At 47.3% G+C, this 16100-nt stretch overlaps 1 protein-coding gene across 1 annotated transcript in view; it reads left to right on the top strand.

Annotated features, from left to right (window-relative positions):
• inpp5jb (inositol polyphosphate-5-phosphatase Jb) overlaps positions 1-16100 on the top strand; it is a 55640-nt gene that overhangs the window by 29258 nt on the left and 10282 nt on the right. Inside the window, 5 exon segments of the mRNA XM_028824288.2 lie at positions 2-135; positions 2083-2194; positions 9002-9111; positions 11608-11818; positions 13152-13289. Of these exon segments, the coding sequence (XP_028680121.2) occupies positions 2-135; positions 2083-2194; positions 9002-9111; positions 11608-11818; positions 13152-13289 (705 nt within the window).

Genomic DNA, 16100 nt, shown 5'->3' on the forward strand with positions numbered 1-16100 from the left:
GGGCCACATGGTTTGTTTCCTGAACTGCCACCTGCCAGCCCACATGGAAAATTCGGAGCAGCGTATGGAAGATTTTGAGAGTATATTGCAACAGCAGTTTGACAGCCAAAGTGCCACAAGCATTCTGGACCACGAGTGAGTTACAAGTGTCTGCGGTCAACTCACTTCACTTCATTTCCGTTTGTTTGCTTTTTTAAAATACAGCACTTCCTTTTACAAGTCCAGAGCATTCTACTTAGTTAAGAATATACAGTGTAAAAAAAGAAATAATGTTACGTTTGTGGTAAAGTACTGGCAGCTGTGGGTTATCATAAAAAAGAAGGTGACACTATTTTTAGGTTTACGGTACAACACATTACAGTAGAAGTGAAGGTTTAACCATAACCTGATATCCACACACTGCAATCTTCTTCTTTCAGCTGCTCCCATTAGGGTTGCCACAGCGGATCATCTTCTTCATATCTTCCTGTCCTTGTCATCTTGCTCTGTTACACCCATCACCGCATGTCCATAAGCCTTCCTCTCCTCCTCTTACCCGGCAGCTCTATCCTTAGCACCCTTCACTCTTTATACCCCTCATCTCTCCTCTGCACATGTCCAAACCAAAACACTCTCGCCTCTCTGACTTTGTCTCCCAACCGTCCAACTTGAGCTGACCCTCTGATGTCCTCATTTCTAATCCTGTCCATCCTCGTCACACCCAATTGCAATCTTAGCATCTTTAACTCTGCCACCTCCAGCTCTGTCTCCTGTGCCACCGTCTCCAGCCCATATAACAGAGCTGGTCTCACTACCATCCTGTAGACCTTCCCTTTCACTCTTGCTCATATCTGTCTGTCACCAATCACTCCTGACACTCTCTCCACCCACTCCACCCCTGCCTGCACTCTCTTCTTCACCTCTCTTCCACAATCTCCATTACCTCCAAGTATTTAAACTCCTCCACCTTCCCCAACTCTACTCCCTCATCCTCACCATTCCACTGACCTCCCTCTCATTCACACACATGTATTCTGCTTTGTTCCTACTGACCTTCATTCCTCTCCTCTCTAGAGCGTATCTCCACCTCTCCAGAGTCTCCTCCACCTGCAGATCACAATGTCATCAGCAAACATCACAGTCCATGAGGACTCCTGTCTAATCTCGTCTGTCAACGTGTCCATCACCATTGCAAATAAGAAAGGGCTCAGAGCCGATCCCTGATGTAATCCCCCCCTTCGTCACTCCTACCGCAGACCTCACCACGGTCACACTTCATATTCTGTACAACTCTTACGCACTTCTCTGCCACTCCCGACTTCCTCATCCAATACCACAGCTCCTCTTGAGGCACCCTGTCATATTCTTTCTTCAGGTCCACAAAGACGCAATGCAACTCTTCCTGTCCTCTCTGCTTCTCCATCAACATCCTCAGAACAAACATCTCATCATGTGGTGCTCTTTCTTGGCATGAAACCATCCTGCTGCCCTATCGCCCTGAATGAAGCGTTTTTAGGAGAGTTATTTTGCTCATACCATTTTGTGTTCTGTGCTGGACGGTGTCACGGCCATTTGACTGACTGACTGATTTATTTATTCACTCTTATGCTTTTCCAAACATAATGATCTCCGGTGGATGTGAACGCCAGTGACTGAATTTTTATCATCATCGTTGACCATCACGGGAAAATGTTCTGTGTTTTAAATCTGTGAAGTGTGTCCTTTCTAATAGTGTCATAAACGGGCAATGCTGAGGCTGAAATGGGCAAAAATAATTCATGAACACAATTAGCCTTCGTGGCTGTGAGAAAACTGCCAGCGCACTAATTCAGTCTTTTATGTAACAAGCCACGTGAATCTGCATTGTTGTTTGAACCAAAAGCATAAACGGCCGCACTAATGGGGTTACATAAAGGCCTGTGGGATCCCAAGTGTTGTTTTCCTCAATTGAAATTGTTTTAAATGATGTTAAGATGATATTAATAAGAAAGAAAACATTAATAAATAAGACAGTAGAGGAACAATGGCCCAGGACCAAGAGGAGTATCTCCTAAGAACGATGCCTCGTTGCCAATATATTCATTTTTTTTTTCTCTATTACAGTGTTGTCTTCTGGTTCGGAGACCTGAATTTTCGAATTGAAGATTACGACATGAATTTTGTGAAGTATGCTATTGACAGTAATAAACTTTCCATGCTGTGGGAGAAAGACCAGGTAGGAGAGCCAATCCAAGTTTCCGGTAACATGCAGAAATGTTCCTGCTAAAGTAACAGTAGATAACTGAATGAAATGTCCGTCATGAGAGAGAGAGCGGGGCCTAAAAGAGTGCTGTGGAAGTGGACACCAGTCCAGAGACGTAAACTCAGGGTGGTATCCAGTGGGGTACGAGGTATTCGTTACTCCAGGGCATCGGTTTTAGGGTTAAAGAATTTCTAGCCATGTTGAGCACCCGGAAAGGTGATAGGTGGAAATCGATAAGGCGGTCATCCGTGAAGTCATTCATTGATGGTATGACACATGCCTGACCTCTTAAAGGTTTGTGCCAGTTTGATGCCCAGGCTCTTTCTGGGGATAACGTTGAACTCAGTTGACATTGTTCGTGTAGGTAGGAATATAAGAAATGTGACAAACGAGAGGAGACCATTCAGTCCATCAAGCTCCTCGTGTTTGTCTAGGTCCACTAGGTCCACCCCTCGCCCCGTGAGCGTTACGTGCCGTTGCGCGCCACAAGGAGACGCAGTCGCTCCTCTGAGACCTCTCTTAATCGGTCATACAATGGAAACAAATAACAGTTGTTTTTTTTTTACCTCCTCTTTGCTCGATCAGCTGCTGCTGCTCCTGTACCGTGTGATCTGCATCTCGTGCGGCGCTTCGGACGTTTTAATGTCTCTCTTCTCCCTCAGACATCCTCAAACACTTTTCGCTGTTCCGTTATTTTCACCGAGTAATATTTTCCCTTTGCTTGCGCTAATGCGATTTTTACTCTCTTTTTTTTTGAGACTTTCGAATTTTCCTACTTCCATTATCTCTAACCTGCTCTGCACGTGTATCACGCCAACGTTTTTGAATTCTTTACGACGTTCTACTTTTGTCTTCTACTCTTTGTCTTTTATTTCCGGCCCCGGGTGTGGGTTTGCATTCTTTTCTCTCCAATGCTTTGGGGTCCCTTTTCGACGCGCTGCTCGCTCTTCTTCGCTTAGTCGTTGACGTGTCCTCTAGAACGTCTAAAATCTTTAAGAGCTGAGAGCACAGGAAGTGTGTCTGCCAAAAGCATTCCAACAACTGAGAGGTTAGATGACCGCGGCCTTGTTTGAAAGTGCTTGTCAGCAGGGCGTGACGTGCAAAAGTCCCAACCTTTGGAAGCAAGTCCCGTGAGGCGGTAAGTATGAGGTGAGGCGAAACAAAGTCAGCGCTGAAACATTAAAAAAAACATGGCGTACAGCAAAGATGAATCCACACAACGTGACACGAGTCCTGAAAAACACAAACATCTCAACGTGTCGATGAGACTCCATTGGTAAACCAGGAAGTGACTTTGAATTCTGGATTATTAATCACGTGTTCCACACAAGCATTTGCGAAATTTCTTTGCAGGGATTTGAGTTGAAGTGACGTTAACGTTTACGCTTTTACGTGACGTCATTGGGGTGTGACATCCGTACACAGACACTAAATCAGAGGCAAGTGCCAGTGTCCACAGGTATTTAGAGTTTAGCGTGGTTTAGTATTTATGTATTGACAGCAAGTCACAACATACTTCGATTAGCCTGGCAACTGCCCCAGCGTGCCCATGCGTCCCCTGCGTATACCTTTGGCACCTTTCCTCCGTATTCGCCCGAGTGAGTTAATGTCTCTTCCCTGGCGCTCGTTCCTCTAAAGCCTCCATCTCAGACTCTGTCATTGTTTCTGAGGCGCCCTCCTCACATCCTGCCCAGTTGGATACTTGCCATCTCTGATGGTGGCACTGCCAGTGTGCCTACTGTGTGTCTCGCACTTGCACTTCCTCTGTTGATCGCATCCCCAAAGCCAAACTGACCAATCAGATTGCTCAGAGGGGCTGGACACACCAGAGTGTTTTAGTATATTTAACAGATGATGAGTTAAGGTGGGCAGAATTGTCTATTCAAAAAAAAAAAAAAGGGATATATTTATATTTTGTGACGGGAGGACAGGGCCATCACCTGGCCGGGATGCCAATGGAATGGGCGGGGAGAGAGAGAGAGAGAGAGAGAGAGAGAGAGCATCACTGAGGCAGTACCTCCACTGGGACACTAGAGGGCAGCCCTCCTGGGGATTCCCTGGGCATGCTGGGATTTGGAGTTTGGTGCAGCCCTGTTGGATTCCATGTGGGCCACCAGGGGGAGCTGCAGAGCACTACAGTGGACTTCCACCAGACCTGGGAGTGATTCTGATAAGCCACCTGCAGCACCCCCAGGAGCTGAAGAAATGGGGGGCCAGAGTCGAGAGGAAGTGGATGAAGCCCCTGAGGAGGAGTGGAGGCAGAGCAAGGACGAGAGGAGGAAGGTAGAAAAGAAAGAAAGAAAGAAAGGGTGATATGTTGTATTGTGCTTGGGCACTGTGACACTGTAGGGGGGTGCGAGACAAAAGCGTCCCCCATGGTAATAAACGTGTCTTGTGTGTGCTGAGCTTGGCATCTGTGTCTGGTGTGTCCGGGGTTTGGGGGGCTGTACGCTCCCTGGTGGTCCACAGTATATATCTTTTATAAAAAGGAGTAAACAATGACTTTCATTAAGTAACAAGTCCGTAATTGTTGAAAGGAATAATAAAAAAATAACTCTTTATTTTGGATCTTTGAGTCGTAAAGTAATTGAATGAGTTGACAAGTGGCCAGGGCAGCTCAGTGGTTGTGGTTTCCTCCCAGTGCCCAGAGACATGCATGTTGGGTGAACTGGCAATGCTAACATGGCCCCAAGTGTGTGGGCGCCCTGTCCAGGGTCCGTTCCTGCCTTGTGGCCCCCCTGCTGGTTCGGTTAGGCTCCAGCACCACCACCCCCCCCCCATGACCCTGGTCTGGATTACGCAGGTTAGAAAATGTTGTGGCATAACAGATAGCCTGGCACTGGCTGCCACGTGCTACACTGTTCCTTGCCCAACGCTCTCATTTGAGATTTTTGGACACTGGTTATCAATTCTGGAACTTTTGTCCTTCTGCATAGACCTGTGTTCTGTCTAATTATTTATTTAATTAGACGTACTGAATATTTTATATGGTTTAATCTCTTATATCTCATGATTCACACTGAGCTCCTGATTGATAGCCCGCTGCAGTACCTTTTAAATATTTACGCTCTTCTAACATTAATCAAAAGAATGGGATTTAAATGAAGGCTGATCAGAAGTGTCACCGAAGCCCTGAGCTGTCCTTTCTGGCCATCATAAGCTGTCGGGGGGGGGGGGGGGGGGGGGGGGGGAAATATCAGCTTATGAAAGGGCCTCAGTTCAACATTACACACACACACACACACTGTCAGAAGATTTGAATTTGTAATCCTGCACTAAATATTTACATTGGTGCAGAAGTAAATGTTTTCTGTGTTTTTGAAAATAGTTCCTCCAAGTGGCCTGAGGTCATTTTACTTCAGTATTCAGCTGTGTGGCGTCATTACTGTTGTTAATAGTGTAACGAGACCACCAGGGGGCGCACCGGCCACCCAACACGGGAGTCACACTTACAAAACAGAACGCCTGCCCCGTTCCCACAGGCACAACACCGTCCCAGTAAGCACCAGACACAATACAATACAATACAATACAATACAATACAATTTATTTTTGTATAGCCCAAAATCACACAAGAAGTGCCACAATGGGCTTTAACAGCCCCCCCAAGTCTTGACTCTCTAACAAGACAAAGAAAAACTCCCAAACTAAAAACCCTTGTAGGGAAAAACTGGAAGAAACCTCAGGAAAGGCAGTTCAAGGAGAGACCCCTTAGGTAGGTTGGGTGTGCAGTGGGTGTCAAAAAGAAGGGGGTCAGTAAAACGCAATATACGGAACAGAGCAAATGCTCAATACAATGTTAAAATTAAATATGTACAAGTATGGAGCAAAATTTAACAGTAAATGATATCCCATAATATGATTTGGATTTGTTTAGAGTCCTGGAGACCTCAGCCATCAAGCTGCCTCCCCCTATTGGCCATTCCACAGCTGAGTCAGCGCTGGGCCAGCCAATCCGATGACAGGACCCTCCACCCCACAATTCCTGCGATCCTCCATGAGGGCTGTCAATCACAATACGTTTTCTTCTTCTTTTTCTTCTTTTTCTCTTCCACTCCTCTCTGCCAAGCCCTCCTCCTGACTCTCGCTCCTTTTATTGCCCACCCAGAAGTAGTTCAGGTGTTTGATGACTGGGTGGGGGCAGAAGGACCGCCCATATAGGCTCAGGAACCACTGCAGCGCCCCCTGGCTGCACTCCCCGGATCCCAACAGGGTTGTAGAGAACTCCATCTCCCATGGAGCCCTGCTGGAATCCAGGGCACCACTGTCACTCGGGGGGTCTGCCCTCTAGTGTCCTAGGGGAGGTACTGTTCTGTCCATACTTGTTCCCCAGTACCATACAAAGAAGAGGCGTCCCGGCCATCCGCCAGAATAGCTGCAGTTAGCCGAGTGCGAGAGTTGAGAGAGTTGGATTTGAATGCTGGGCTTTGTGTGGCTTGCAGGTCAGTTAGAATTGTGACGTCTTGGGGGTCATTTGTAAAGAGATGAAGTCTCCAGTGTTGAGAGGAACACACTTGAGGAGCCGAGCCGAACTGAGCTCAGTCCAGAAGGACAGGCCACCGCTAACAATACAAATGCGTGAGTTTCATACGACCCTCGGAGCTCTCCGCTCATTTTTCCTGACATTGTTAGTCAAGTGATGTTTTATTCACACGGGCCCGGTGCCGTCAGCCTCACGATTGTTGAGGTGAATTTAAATGGGGGTCGCCATCTGCAGAATGAGGAGGGGGTGCCTGATACTTGGCAGGGTCTTGACTTGAGCTTCGTTACTCTTGTAAGTACTGCAGAGGATGGTCCAGCGTCCCAGCGGGGTTTGAGGAGGACCCCCTTACCCAGAGTGGAGCTGAGGGGCTACTCGGCCGAGCAAAGCCTGCAGTGGGGGTCATGGGTGAATAATGGAGGCGCCAGAGGAGATGGGCTTTTAGGGGCATTTCATGGAGCTCTGGCTGGAGTTTGAAGGGGCAGCCGTGTTGAGACCCTCAGGTGGCGTGCGTCTTCTACAGGGTGACATGTCTGACCCAGTAAGCAAAACGCAGGCACAGGAATAAAGGGAGCTGTGCCAGTGCATCGAGGAGGCCGACTTAGGGGGTGTTCAGCAGGTGGCAGTAGCTGTCTGTGCCGTATTTGAGTGTTTGGACTTCTAAAGCCTGACGAAGGTACTGCTGTTAAAAATCAATAAATACATAAATAACAATTTAATGAACCTGCAGCAGTCTGTGGTCAAGTTGTGTTTGGGCACAGTGGCGCTCCCTGCTGGTCGCACTGCTCCGAGTTAAAGGTGCCACACGCTATCAGCTGGTGCCCCCCCCAAACGTATGGGCGCCGTCGTCCCCCCTGTGTATTTATTTCATTGCGATGTTTAATGTCTGACAAGAAGGGAGAACAAGGCCGGAGAGTCATGTTGGACAAGCGAAATAGTCCAGAATTGAAGATTTAGAATGTGAAGACGCAATGGAAGGGCGACCCCCTTATGCTACCCCTCTCGTCTACAAAGTGTAGGGAAAGCATTGGAATCCTCCAAATAATTTGGATGAATCTTGACGTTTCAGACCTCCCCGGGTCCAAAAATACCATTTTTGGAGTTGCGTCTGTCTGTGTGTGTAAACACGACAACCTGAGTTCGCTTTCACTTCGGTCAACGACATGTCGCATACAAGTATCGGGTACAAAACGTAGATTTCTATCGACTTTTCGGCTATTTCCGCTAACCGGAAGTGGTACTTTACCATTCATTCATTCATGCAGCTGCAGGGTCCATTTTATTTAACACTAGCCGTCCCCCGCGTATTAGTGAAACAGGACAGTGAGGAGGGTCCGGCCCGGCCCGGCTCCCCACTCCTGACGTCACTCTCCCCGTCCCCTCGGCCTGCAGCCTCTGTCTCTCGGATTAGCACAAAAATATCAGTCCTGCAAGCGAACTCTGATTCTTAGTGCAACGAGAGAAGTCGCAAAATCAACCGGAATGTTCAAGCAAATTCTAGAAAAAAATAAATAAAAGAAGATCGAAATCCGTGAAGTCGTTCGCTAAGTAAGCGCCCCGAGGCAGACGCGTGAGTGAGGAGGACCCCACAGTCGGAATCAACCGGAATGTTCAAGAAAATTCTAGAAAACAACCCGATGAAGTCGTTCTGTCGTGAACAGCGGACAGACTTACAAACGGCAATAAAAAACTGTAAGAAATCGCACACTTGGACCACCGTTTCTTAGGGAGCAGCTGGGGGCCGAGGGTCAGCCACATTCCAGAGTCCCAAGTCCTGATGGTTCGGGAGATTTCGTGACGAGTGAGTCAAGCTGTGTGGCTTTTATAATAATTGTTCAATATATTGATTGGAATTGTTGTGGATGGATCTTCAATGTATGTGATATAAAAATGTAATCCTTGTCTGGCGGTTTACTCCTCAGATATTGGAGTCGAGGGGCGAGCACACCTGATTTGGGTGCCATGGATGAGAAGATGAACTGTTGACTACTGTCTGTGTGCTAATAATAATAATAATAATAATAATAATAATAAAGCACGCATTGGCAGACAGGCAGGACAATGTAAAGGTTTATTGTGTTTTAATGCCAAGTGGGTGCTCTCTGTGGACAGGACTGCTTTGTGCCAATCTGATATCTTCACACTCGGATGACTTTGCTTGCTTACTTACTGATAAAATATTTGAATGAACACACCGCCATACTTACTGTCTTCAACATAGTATATAGATACTGTATATATATTAAAAACAAAACCGAGAGAGATTGTAATCTTGTTTTCTGTTTATGAACTCCATTTAGTTGAACATGGCGAAAACAATGGAACCGGTGCTGGAGGGCTTTCACGAGGGTGTGCTGCGGTTCCCCCCAACATATAAGTTTGACGTGGGCACCAGCATTTACGACACCAGGTAAGGCCACCTGCTCGTTTGTTTTTCTGTCCAAGTTGTTCGTTCTTTGAACAGTTCTGACCGTGCTGTGGACCTCGAGGACAGCCCATCACATCGGAGGGTGGAGACGACAGGCTGAGACTCCATTAAGAATCGCTCGGGTTTGACCTCTTTAATAGAGCTGAGGTCTCGTTTACGTGTCCGCTCATCCATTTCATTCACTGCCTTTATATTTGTACCGACTGCAAAAGAACAGTTGTGCCACATTCCTGAGGAAGAAGGCTTGGCAGGCTTACTTACACTTTGCATTACCTAATAAAATAAGTTCAACAACTCTGGAAGGACGTAAACTTCTCACTTAAAGAGGTGATTTCATTCCCGTTGCCGTTCTCTGAGTAGGAAATATCTTTTCTTTTTTTTCCGCAAATGCCCTTTTGCAGGTGTTAAATGATCCTAATCACATTTCCTAAATGTACGCCTAAGTCAATTATTTCCCGTGCCGTTGTTTCGACAGAGCTCACTAAAGAGTTTCTCACTGCCATCTTCACTGTGGAGCTTCTCTGAGTTTTTACAACTGACAGTTAATCTCCATTTGACAAATCGCTCACTGCTTTCTTTCTTTTGTACGTTAGAGAAACGGTTCACCCAAAATTCCCTATTTAAACGAATGCCCGCTTGTTGCCCAATCAGCATGTTGGCGGTTTACAGAAATTTCGCCCCTCACGTTTCACCCCTCACGTTTCGCCCCTCACGTTTCGCCCCTCACGTTTCGCCCCTCACGTTTCACCCCTCACGTTTCGCCCCTCACGTTTCACCCCTCACGTTTCGGCCCTCACGTTTCGTCCCTCACGTGTCGCCCCTCACGTTTCGCCCCTCACGTTTCGCCCCTCACGTTTCGCCCCTCACATTTCGGCCCTCACGTTTCGCCCCTCACGTGTCGCCCCTCACGTTTCGCCCCTCACGTGTCGCCCCTCACGTGTCGCCCCTCACGTTTCACCCATCACATTTCGGCCCTCACGTTTCGCCCCTCACGTGTCGCCCCTCACGTTTCGCCCCTCACGTGTCGCCCCTCACGTTTCACCCCTCACGTTTCGCCCCTCACGTGTCGCCCCTCACGTGTCGCCCCTCACGTTTCGCCCCCAGCACATTTTGCTCCTAGCATATTTTGCCCCCACTACATTTCTCCCCCACCCCAGTAACTTCTAATACCCACACCCAGACGTTTTGAGTGTTAGAAGTTTCTAGAAAAAATAAATTGAATAATCATTCTTGGCGTTCAAAACGGACTTTCCTAATGTAAACATTTTTGTAGCAAAATGATAAAGTTAGCAATAGTGCATCACTTAAATGAAACTCTGTAAACAAATATAAATTTTTATTTAGATTTAACAAATCCAAACGATTTTACAAAAATTGTCACATGCGAAAAAACATACGTGAAATACAAAATTGATATCTTTGTAATTTTCATGTTCACAAAAAAATAATTTCCATTTGTAAAATTATTGATTAGAACTTAAAGTTGTATGCTATGCCTCTAAGATAATCATTTACGTTACGATTTTCAAAATTTTGGGCTATTCGTTTGATTCTAGCAGAAATAGCAGCGTACGCCTTGTTTTTCTGATTTGCTTATCATCTTTTATCGATTTTCTTTTACGTCTAATTGACGAAATTCTTTCCGCCATAGTGAAATTTTATAAAGTTGATTTCAGGTTTAGTCACGATACAAAAGTAACGCTTTCAGTGAGAAAGTAACACACGATGCGGTGAGTTTTGATATTGCGCTGTCTGCGAGGTGTTGGTGGTTCTTCAACACGGCCACACACCACCGATAATCAGGTCGGCGAAAACCATAAACGCACGTCTTGAAACGGCCGTAGTGCTGGCAAGAAAAAAACCGCACGAAATCCAGTACAGTCGTACAAAACGATATCACATAACACGGAGTAAATCTGAAGTACAATACTCCCGTTTTATGGAGGCGATCACGCATTGTATCTTCAGTGGAACACGTTGATCTGTGAGTCGTAGAAGAACACTCCCTGAGGGAACTTTTATTATTTTCAATGTTGGGTGAGGCTTATTAAATTTTGAATTGTAATTATAGATATGTTCATAAATATCGGGGCCAAATCTAGTGGTGGTGAAAATTACTGGGGGCAAAATATGCTGGGGGCAACATATCCAGACGCCACATGTTGGCACAGTGGGTAGCGCTGCGGCCTCACAGTATGGCGGCCCGGGTTCGTGTCCTCCCACAGTCCTAAAGGTCAGGTGGACTGGCGATGCTCAACTGGTCCATCTGACCGTTCACCCTGCGATGGACTGGCACCCTGCCCGGTGATTATTCTCACTTTGGGATCGACGGCAGCCCCTAACCGCAGCCATGCTCAGGACTGACCAATCGTAATCTGTCAAAGTATTTATAAAAGGCAGGAAACATCCGCGGCATCAAAGATCAGTTCCAACAGTGGCGTTGCTAATTATTAAGCTGTGTTTTTCATTTTTGTTTAGTGCCAAGAAGAGAAAGCCAGCCTGGACGGACCGCATCCTTTGGAAGACGAAGAATCCCGAATCCAAAGCCTCGACTCCACAGACGGCCTCAAAGCGCCATTCTGGTGTCCTGCAGGCCGGAGGCTTAGTGGTGAGCCAGCACAGCTATCGGAGTCACATGGAGTACGCGGTCAGTGACCACAAACCGGTCTCCTCCATCTTCACTCTCAAGGTGAGGCCCGTGTGGAGCATTGTGGTCGTACGCCTGTGCTGCGGGTGTCTGTGTGGCTGTCGTTAGTTTGTTTGATTTGTTTATCCTTCTGTTATTTCGCTTGTGTCCGTTCGTGCTCGATATGAACAACGGGTGTCACAACTGCTATATCCCTCCACAACGATAGCGAGGAGTCCGTGTTCCTGGCAGAGTTCTGCTCTTCGGTCTTTAATTCTTTTCAATTATCGATTGTGTATCCGGTGCACACTTTGTTACTGCATTACGACACCACCATTTTACACCTCCTCTTTCCTTCACTTCAACGTCCGCCTACCGATAAAATGAAAAGGCACACAGAGTGTGGCGCCAACCAACAAAAACGGCCTCGCCGGCCTACAGACTCGTATTAACGCACTGAAGCGGAAACATCGACATCACGCCAGACCAACCAGCACAGGCCTCAGAGCAACAAAGACAACGGAGGACAAACCACAGAGCGACATCAGCTGAAGAAGTAAGTCTCGCACCTCGACGGTGAACGAAAAACGAATTACACACACGACCTTTCTGAAGAGCAGACAACGAGAAACATTACGACGGACTCCATAACACTGACGACTCCCAACAAGACATTCCCTTTATATTACGTCGTAGGCAATTCCCCGTTCGTTTAGCGTACTGCACGACTATCACCAGGTCACGGCGACAAACGTTTAATAACGTCAGAATTGATTTGCCAGGCCCTGTTTTTACCCATGGACACATTTTCCAGAGTGACATTGAAACCCGAGTTAAACGTACAGGTACTTGTGGGTTCTTTTCGCTGACGATAACGTTTATGCAACACATTTTTATAGACGTCGGTATACCACATGACCTGACGGCCACACTTCTCACACACACACACACACACTGCGTTTCCCTTCTTATCCAGTGTGTTCTGTTCACGTGACACTTTGGATTTTAAATAAGTGACTATAATAACTGATCACGGGACGATTCTAATAGTCCCAAGTCACTACTTCTTCAAATAATCTCCTTTCTTACTCTAACGTGTCATGTTCTTCCCTCCCTCATCATCATCATTTCGCTGACGCTTTTATTCACGAGTACGATTATGTTTTGACCGCTGAGGTTTGTATTCTGGTGACGTCCCATTCAGAATCGCTGCTCACGACGTCAATCGTGAATTAAACGACTGGTCCTCTCTCTGCCAGCTCTGTGTGTCATTAAACGGGTGGCACATTGCATGCGGTGCCCTTTCTGTGCTGCACTGTACTGGCGTGATTGCTTTATAGGGTTGCTCTGAAGGCTTGTGCTTTGGCTCTTAACGCGTTTTTGCCTCTCTTTTCAGTTTCCCTACAAGATAGACGTACCTTTTGTCCAACTGGCAGTAGAGGATGAATGGAACGCGGTGTCTGATGCCATCGTCAGGTATAAAATGGCACAGACCTTTCCTCGCAGTTCTTGGGACTGGATTGGTCTCTACAAGGTATTTATGACCCTCGTGTGCACTGCGTGATGTTAAATATGAGCTCGTGTTTAGTGTATGAATCTGACACGCATGTCCTTAATTACCGCAATGTCGTTTCCAAAAACGGCAAATTGCCACTCAGTGGTCCACAATGTTGGTAAGCACAAAGTGACGTGAAGTGTGGTGACATCCAGGCCCCCAGGTGACATGTCAAAGAAGGCTGGCGTCTAAGAGGAGAAGATCGTTGGGGGCCTTTTTAGTTTTAAGTACTGAAAATGTATTCATAACACAGAGTGAGCCAAAATGAAGTGGCACATTTCTCAAGGTCCGTGTGTGGGTGGGGTGCGTGGGGGTCCTTTGATAGGCGATCCCTTGTAGTTTTCAGTCCGGTGTTCACCGTTTCTTCGAAAAACAACGAATCCACCATCACTGTGCAATGCGCCTTCTGCACGCACTTCAGCATTCCTGCTAACGGTGACATCCCAAATCGGAACACAATTTGAAATTTAGAGAAATGGGTACAACATTAAGCAGAAAATCTCCAGGCCGTCCTCGGACTCGACACACGAACGCCTGAAAACACCCAAGCTGTGAGGGCAGCCATTTTGCCATCTCCTAGACGTTCAGCGCACTTCTGCCTCGTCTTTGATTTTGCACGAGGATCTTCATTTCCATCCACACAAGATGATGGCAGTGCAGGAACTCAATGAGAGAGACTGGGAGAGCCGACATTCTGCAAACCGTTCACCGAGATGCCATCGTCATGTGACGTCACAAGCACATTTCCATGTGAATGGCGGTGTAAATAAGCAAAATGTTGGCTATTGGGCTGAAACCAACCCTTGTGGCCTTCATCAGTGACCCCTTACAGTTTGGGGCGCCGTTGCACAATTTGCCACTTTTTTGAGGAGTGGGGAGCAGTGGTCACCGTCACTTTAGAACGTCACATTGAAATGCTAGAGAACTGGAAGAAATGTCTGGTGTGGATGCCACAGGATGGAGTGACAGTTCATTCCGCCTGCGCGGGGGTCCATGCAAGTTTTGCGGGAGAAGTTTTAGGGGAAGGTGATCTCCCAGTGTGGTGGTGTTGGATGGCTTTCACGTTCGCCCGATCTCGCTCCGTGCGATTTTCTTATCTCAAGTTGAAAAGGTCTACACACCGACCTCAAGGATGACATTCGCCATGAAATGGCCAGACGAGTCATGCGAGTATTCAGAAATGGACGGACAGGATGGACAGGATTAGAAATGAGGACATTAGAGGGTCAGCTCAGGTTGGGAGACAAAGTCAGAGAGGCGAGAGTGCTTTGGTTTGAACATGTGTAGAGGAGAGATGAGGGGTATAAAGAGCGATGGGTCCTAAGGATAGAGCAGCCAGGGAAGAGGAGAGGAGGAAGGTTTATGGATGTGGTGAGAGAGGACATGGAGGTGATGAGGGTGACAGAACAAGATGACGAGGACAGAAAGATATGGAAGAAGATGATCTGCTGTGGCAACACCTAACGGGAGCAGCTGAATGAAGTAGAAGAAGTAATCGCATATGAAACCAAATAGCTTGTTCCACATTGGCAATTAGTGCTCTTGTAATCGGACATGAAATAGATGGGCAGTGGAGGGGAGCCCTTGTAGATCAGCACCCTTGCAATAGGATATAAAATCCAAGAGCAGGGGGTCAGAGGTTTGTCCCCCCCCGGAGATTTGTGCCCTCTCAATCACATTCTGCACATGGGCTGGTCCCTACTCATGAGGGTGCCCGCTGGTGGTGACCCTTCACCCTTTGTTTCATTTGCAGAACACACAGGAGCAGACCAAAAAGTATTAAGTGAAGGTTAGCTGGTAAGGAACATAGGAATAGAAAATTCCAGTCAGTCGTCACAAAAAAAAGACGAGTGAAATTCTGCAGTCTATCTGGGAGTCCGAGCCTCTTAGCCTCTTAGCCACTGACTGTGCCTCAGGCTGCTGTCCGTCATTTCTTAACATAACTTGGTGAAAGCGGGGGGGGGGCGACGGCAAATTCCATGGCAGGACACGGAGAAAGCAAAAAGAGCGTCCTTGATTCTTAGAAAGAGAAGATAACCTCTTAATATGAAACTCAAGCTTTGACTGAAGTCATCAGTCCCAGAATGCGGCCCCTCTAATAGTGGCGTCTCCGTTAGTTCACGGTTTGGGGGTCTTGTCTTATCCTGAATGTTGTGATCACAGCTTGCAGTTAACCTTTCTAGCCTTACCCTAAGGCAGCAGGTTTACGAGTGAGGGGGGGTGGGGGTGAGCCTTTTACATAATACGTTGTGGTAACAACGGGGGGCCGTAGCGCTCCCTGGACCCGGACACAGACAGGCACAGAGACACAAGTCCACAAACGCACCCTTTTATTTTACCAGCTCCCCGACGCCTCCGAGCACAGAACTGAAGACACGGCACACACTATTACTCCGATAGAGGGGTCGACTGCAAGCTGTGATCACAACATACAGGATAAAACAAGACCCCCAAACCGTCGAGTAGTGGAGACGCCACTATTAGAGGGCTGCATTTGGCAGGAGGCAGCAGAAAAGAGAAAGAGAGAGAAAAAAAGGAGAAAGAAAGAAGGAAAGGATTTGGCACACAATATTGCTTCTTTCTTTCTTTCTTTCTTTCTTTCTTTCTTTCTTTCTTTCACCTCCACTCCTCCCAGCAGGCTTTGCCCACCTTCCACCCGACTCTGGCTCCTCAAACAGAGTGAGCTGCAGTCCAGTGCCCCGGGACTATATAGGCGCCCCCTGGTGGTGGCCACAGGCCCCAGCAGGGTTGAGCTTCTAAGCTTCCAGCCCAAGGCCCTGATGCAATCCT

Source organism: Erpetoichthys calabaricus, chromosome 18 (assembly GCF_900747795.2).
Source record: "Erpetoichthys calabaricus chromosome 18, fErpCal1.3, whole genome shotgun sequence".
NCBI classification, from domain to species: domain Eukaryota; kingdom Metazoa; phylum Chordata; class Cladistia; order Polypteriformes; family Polypteridae; genus Erpetoichthys; species Erpetoichthys calabaricus.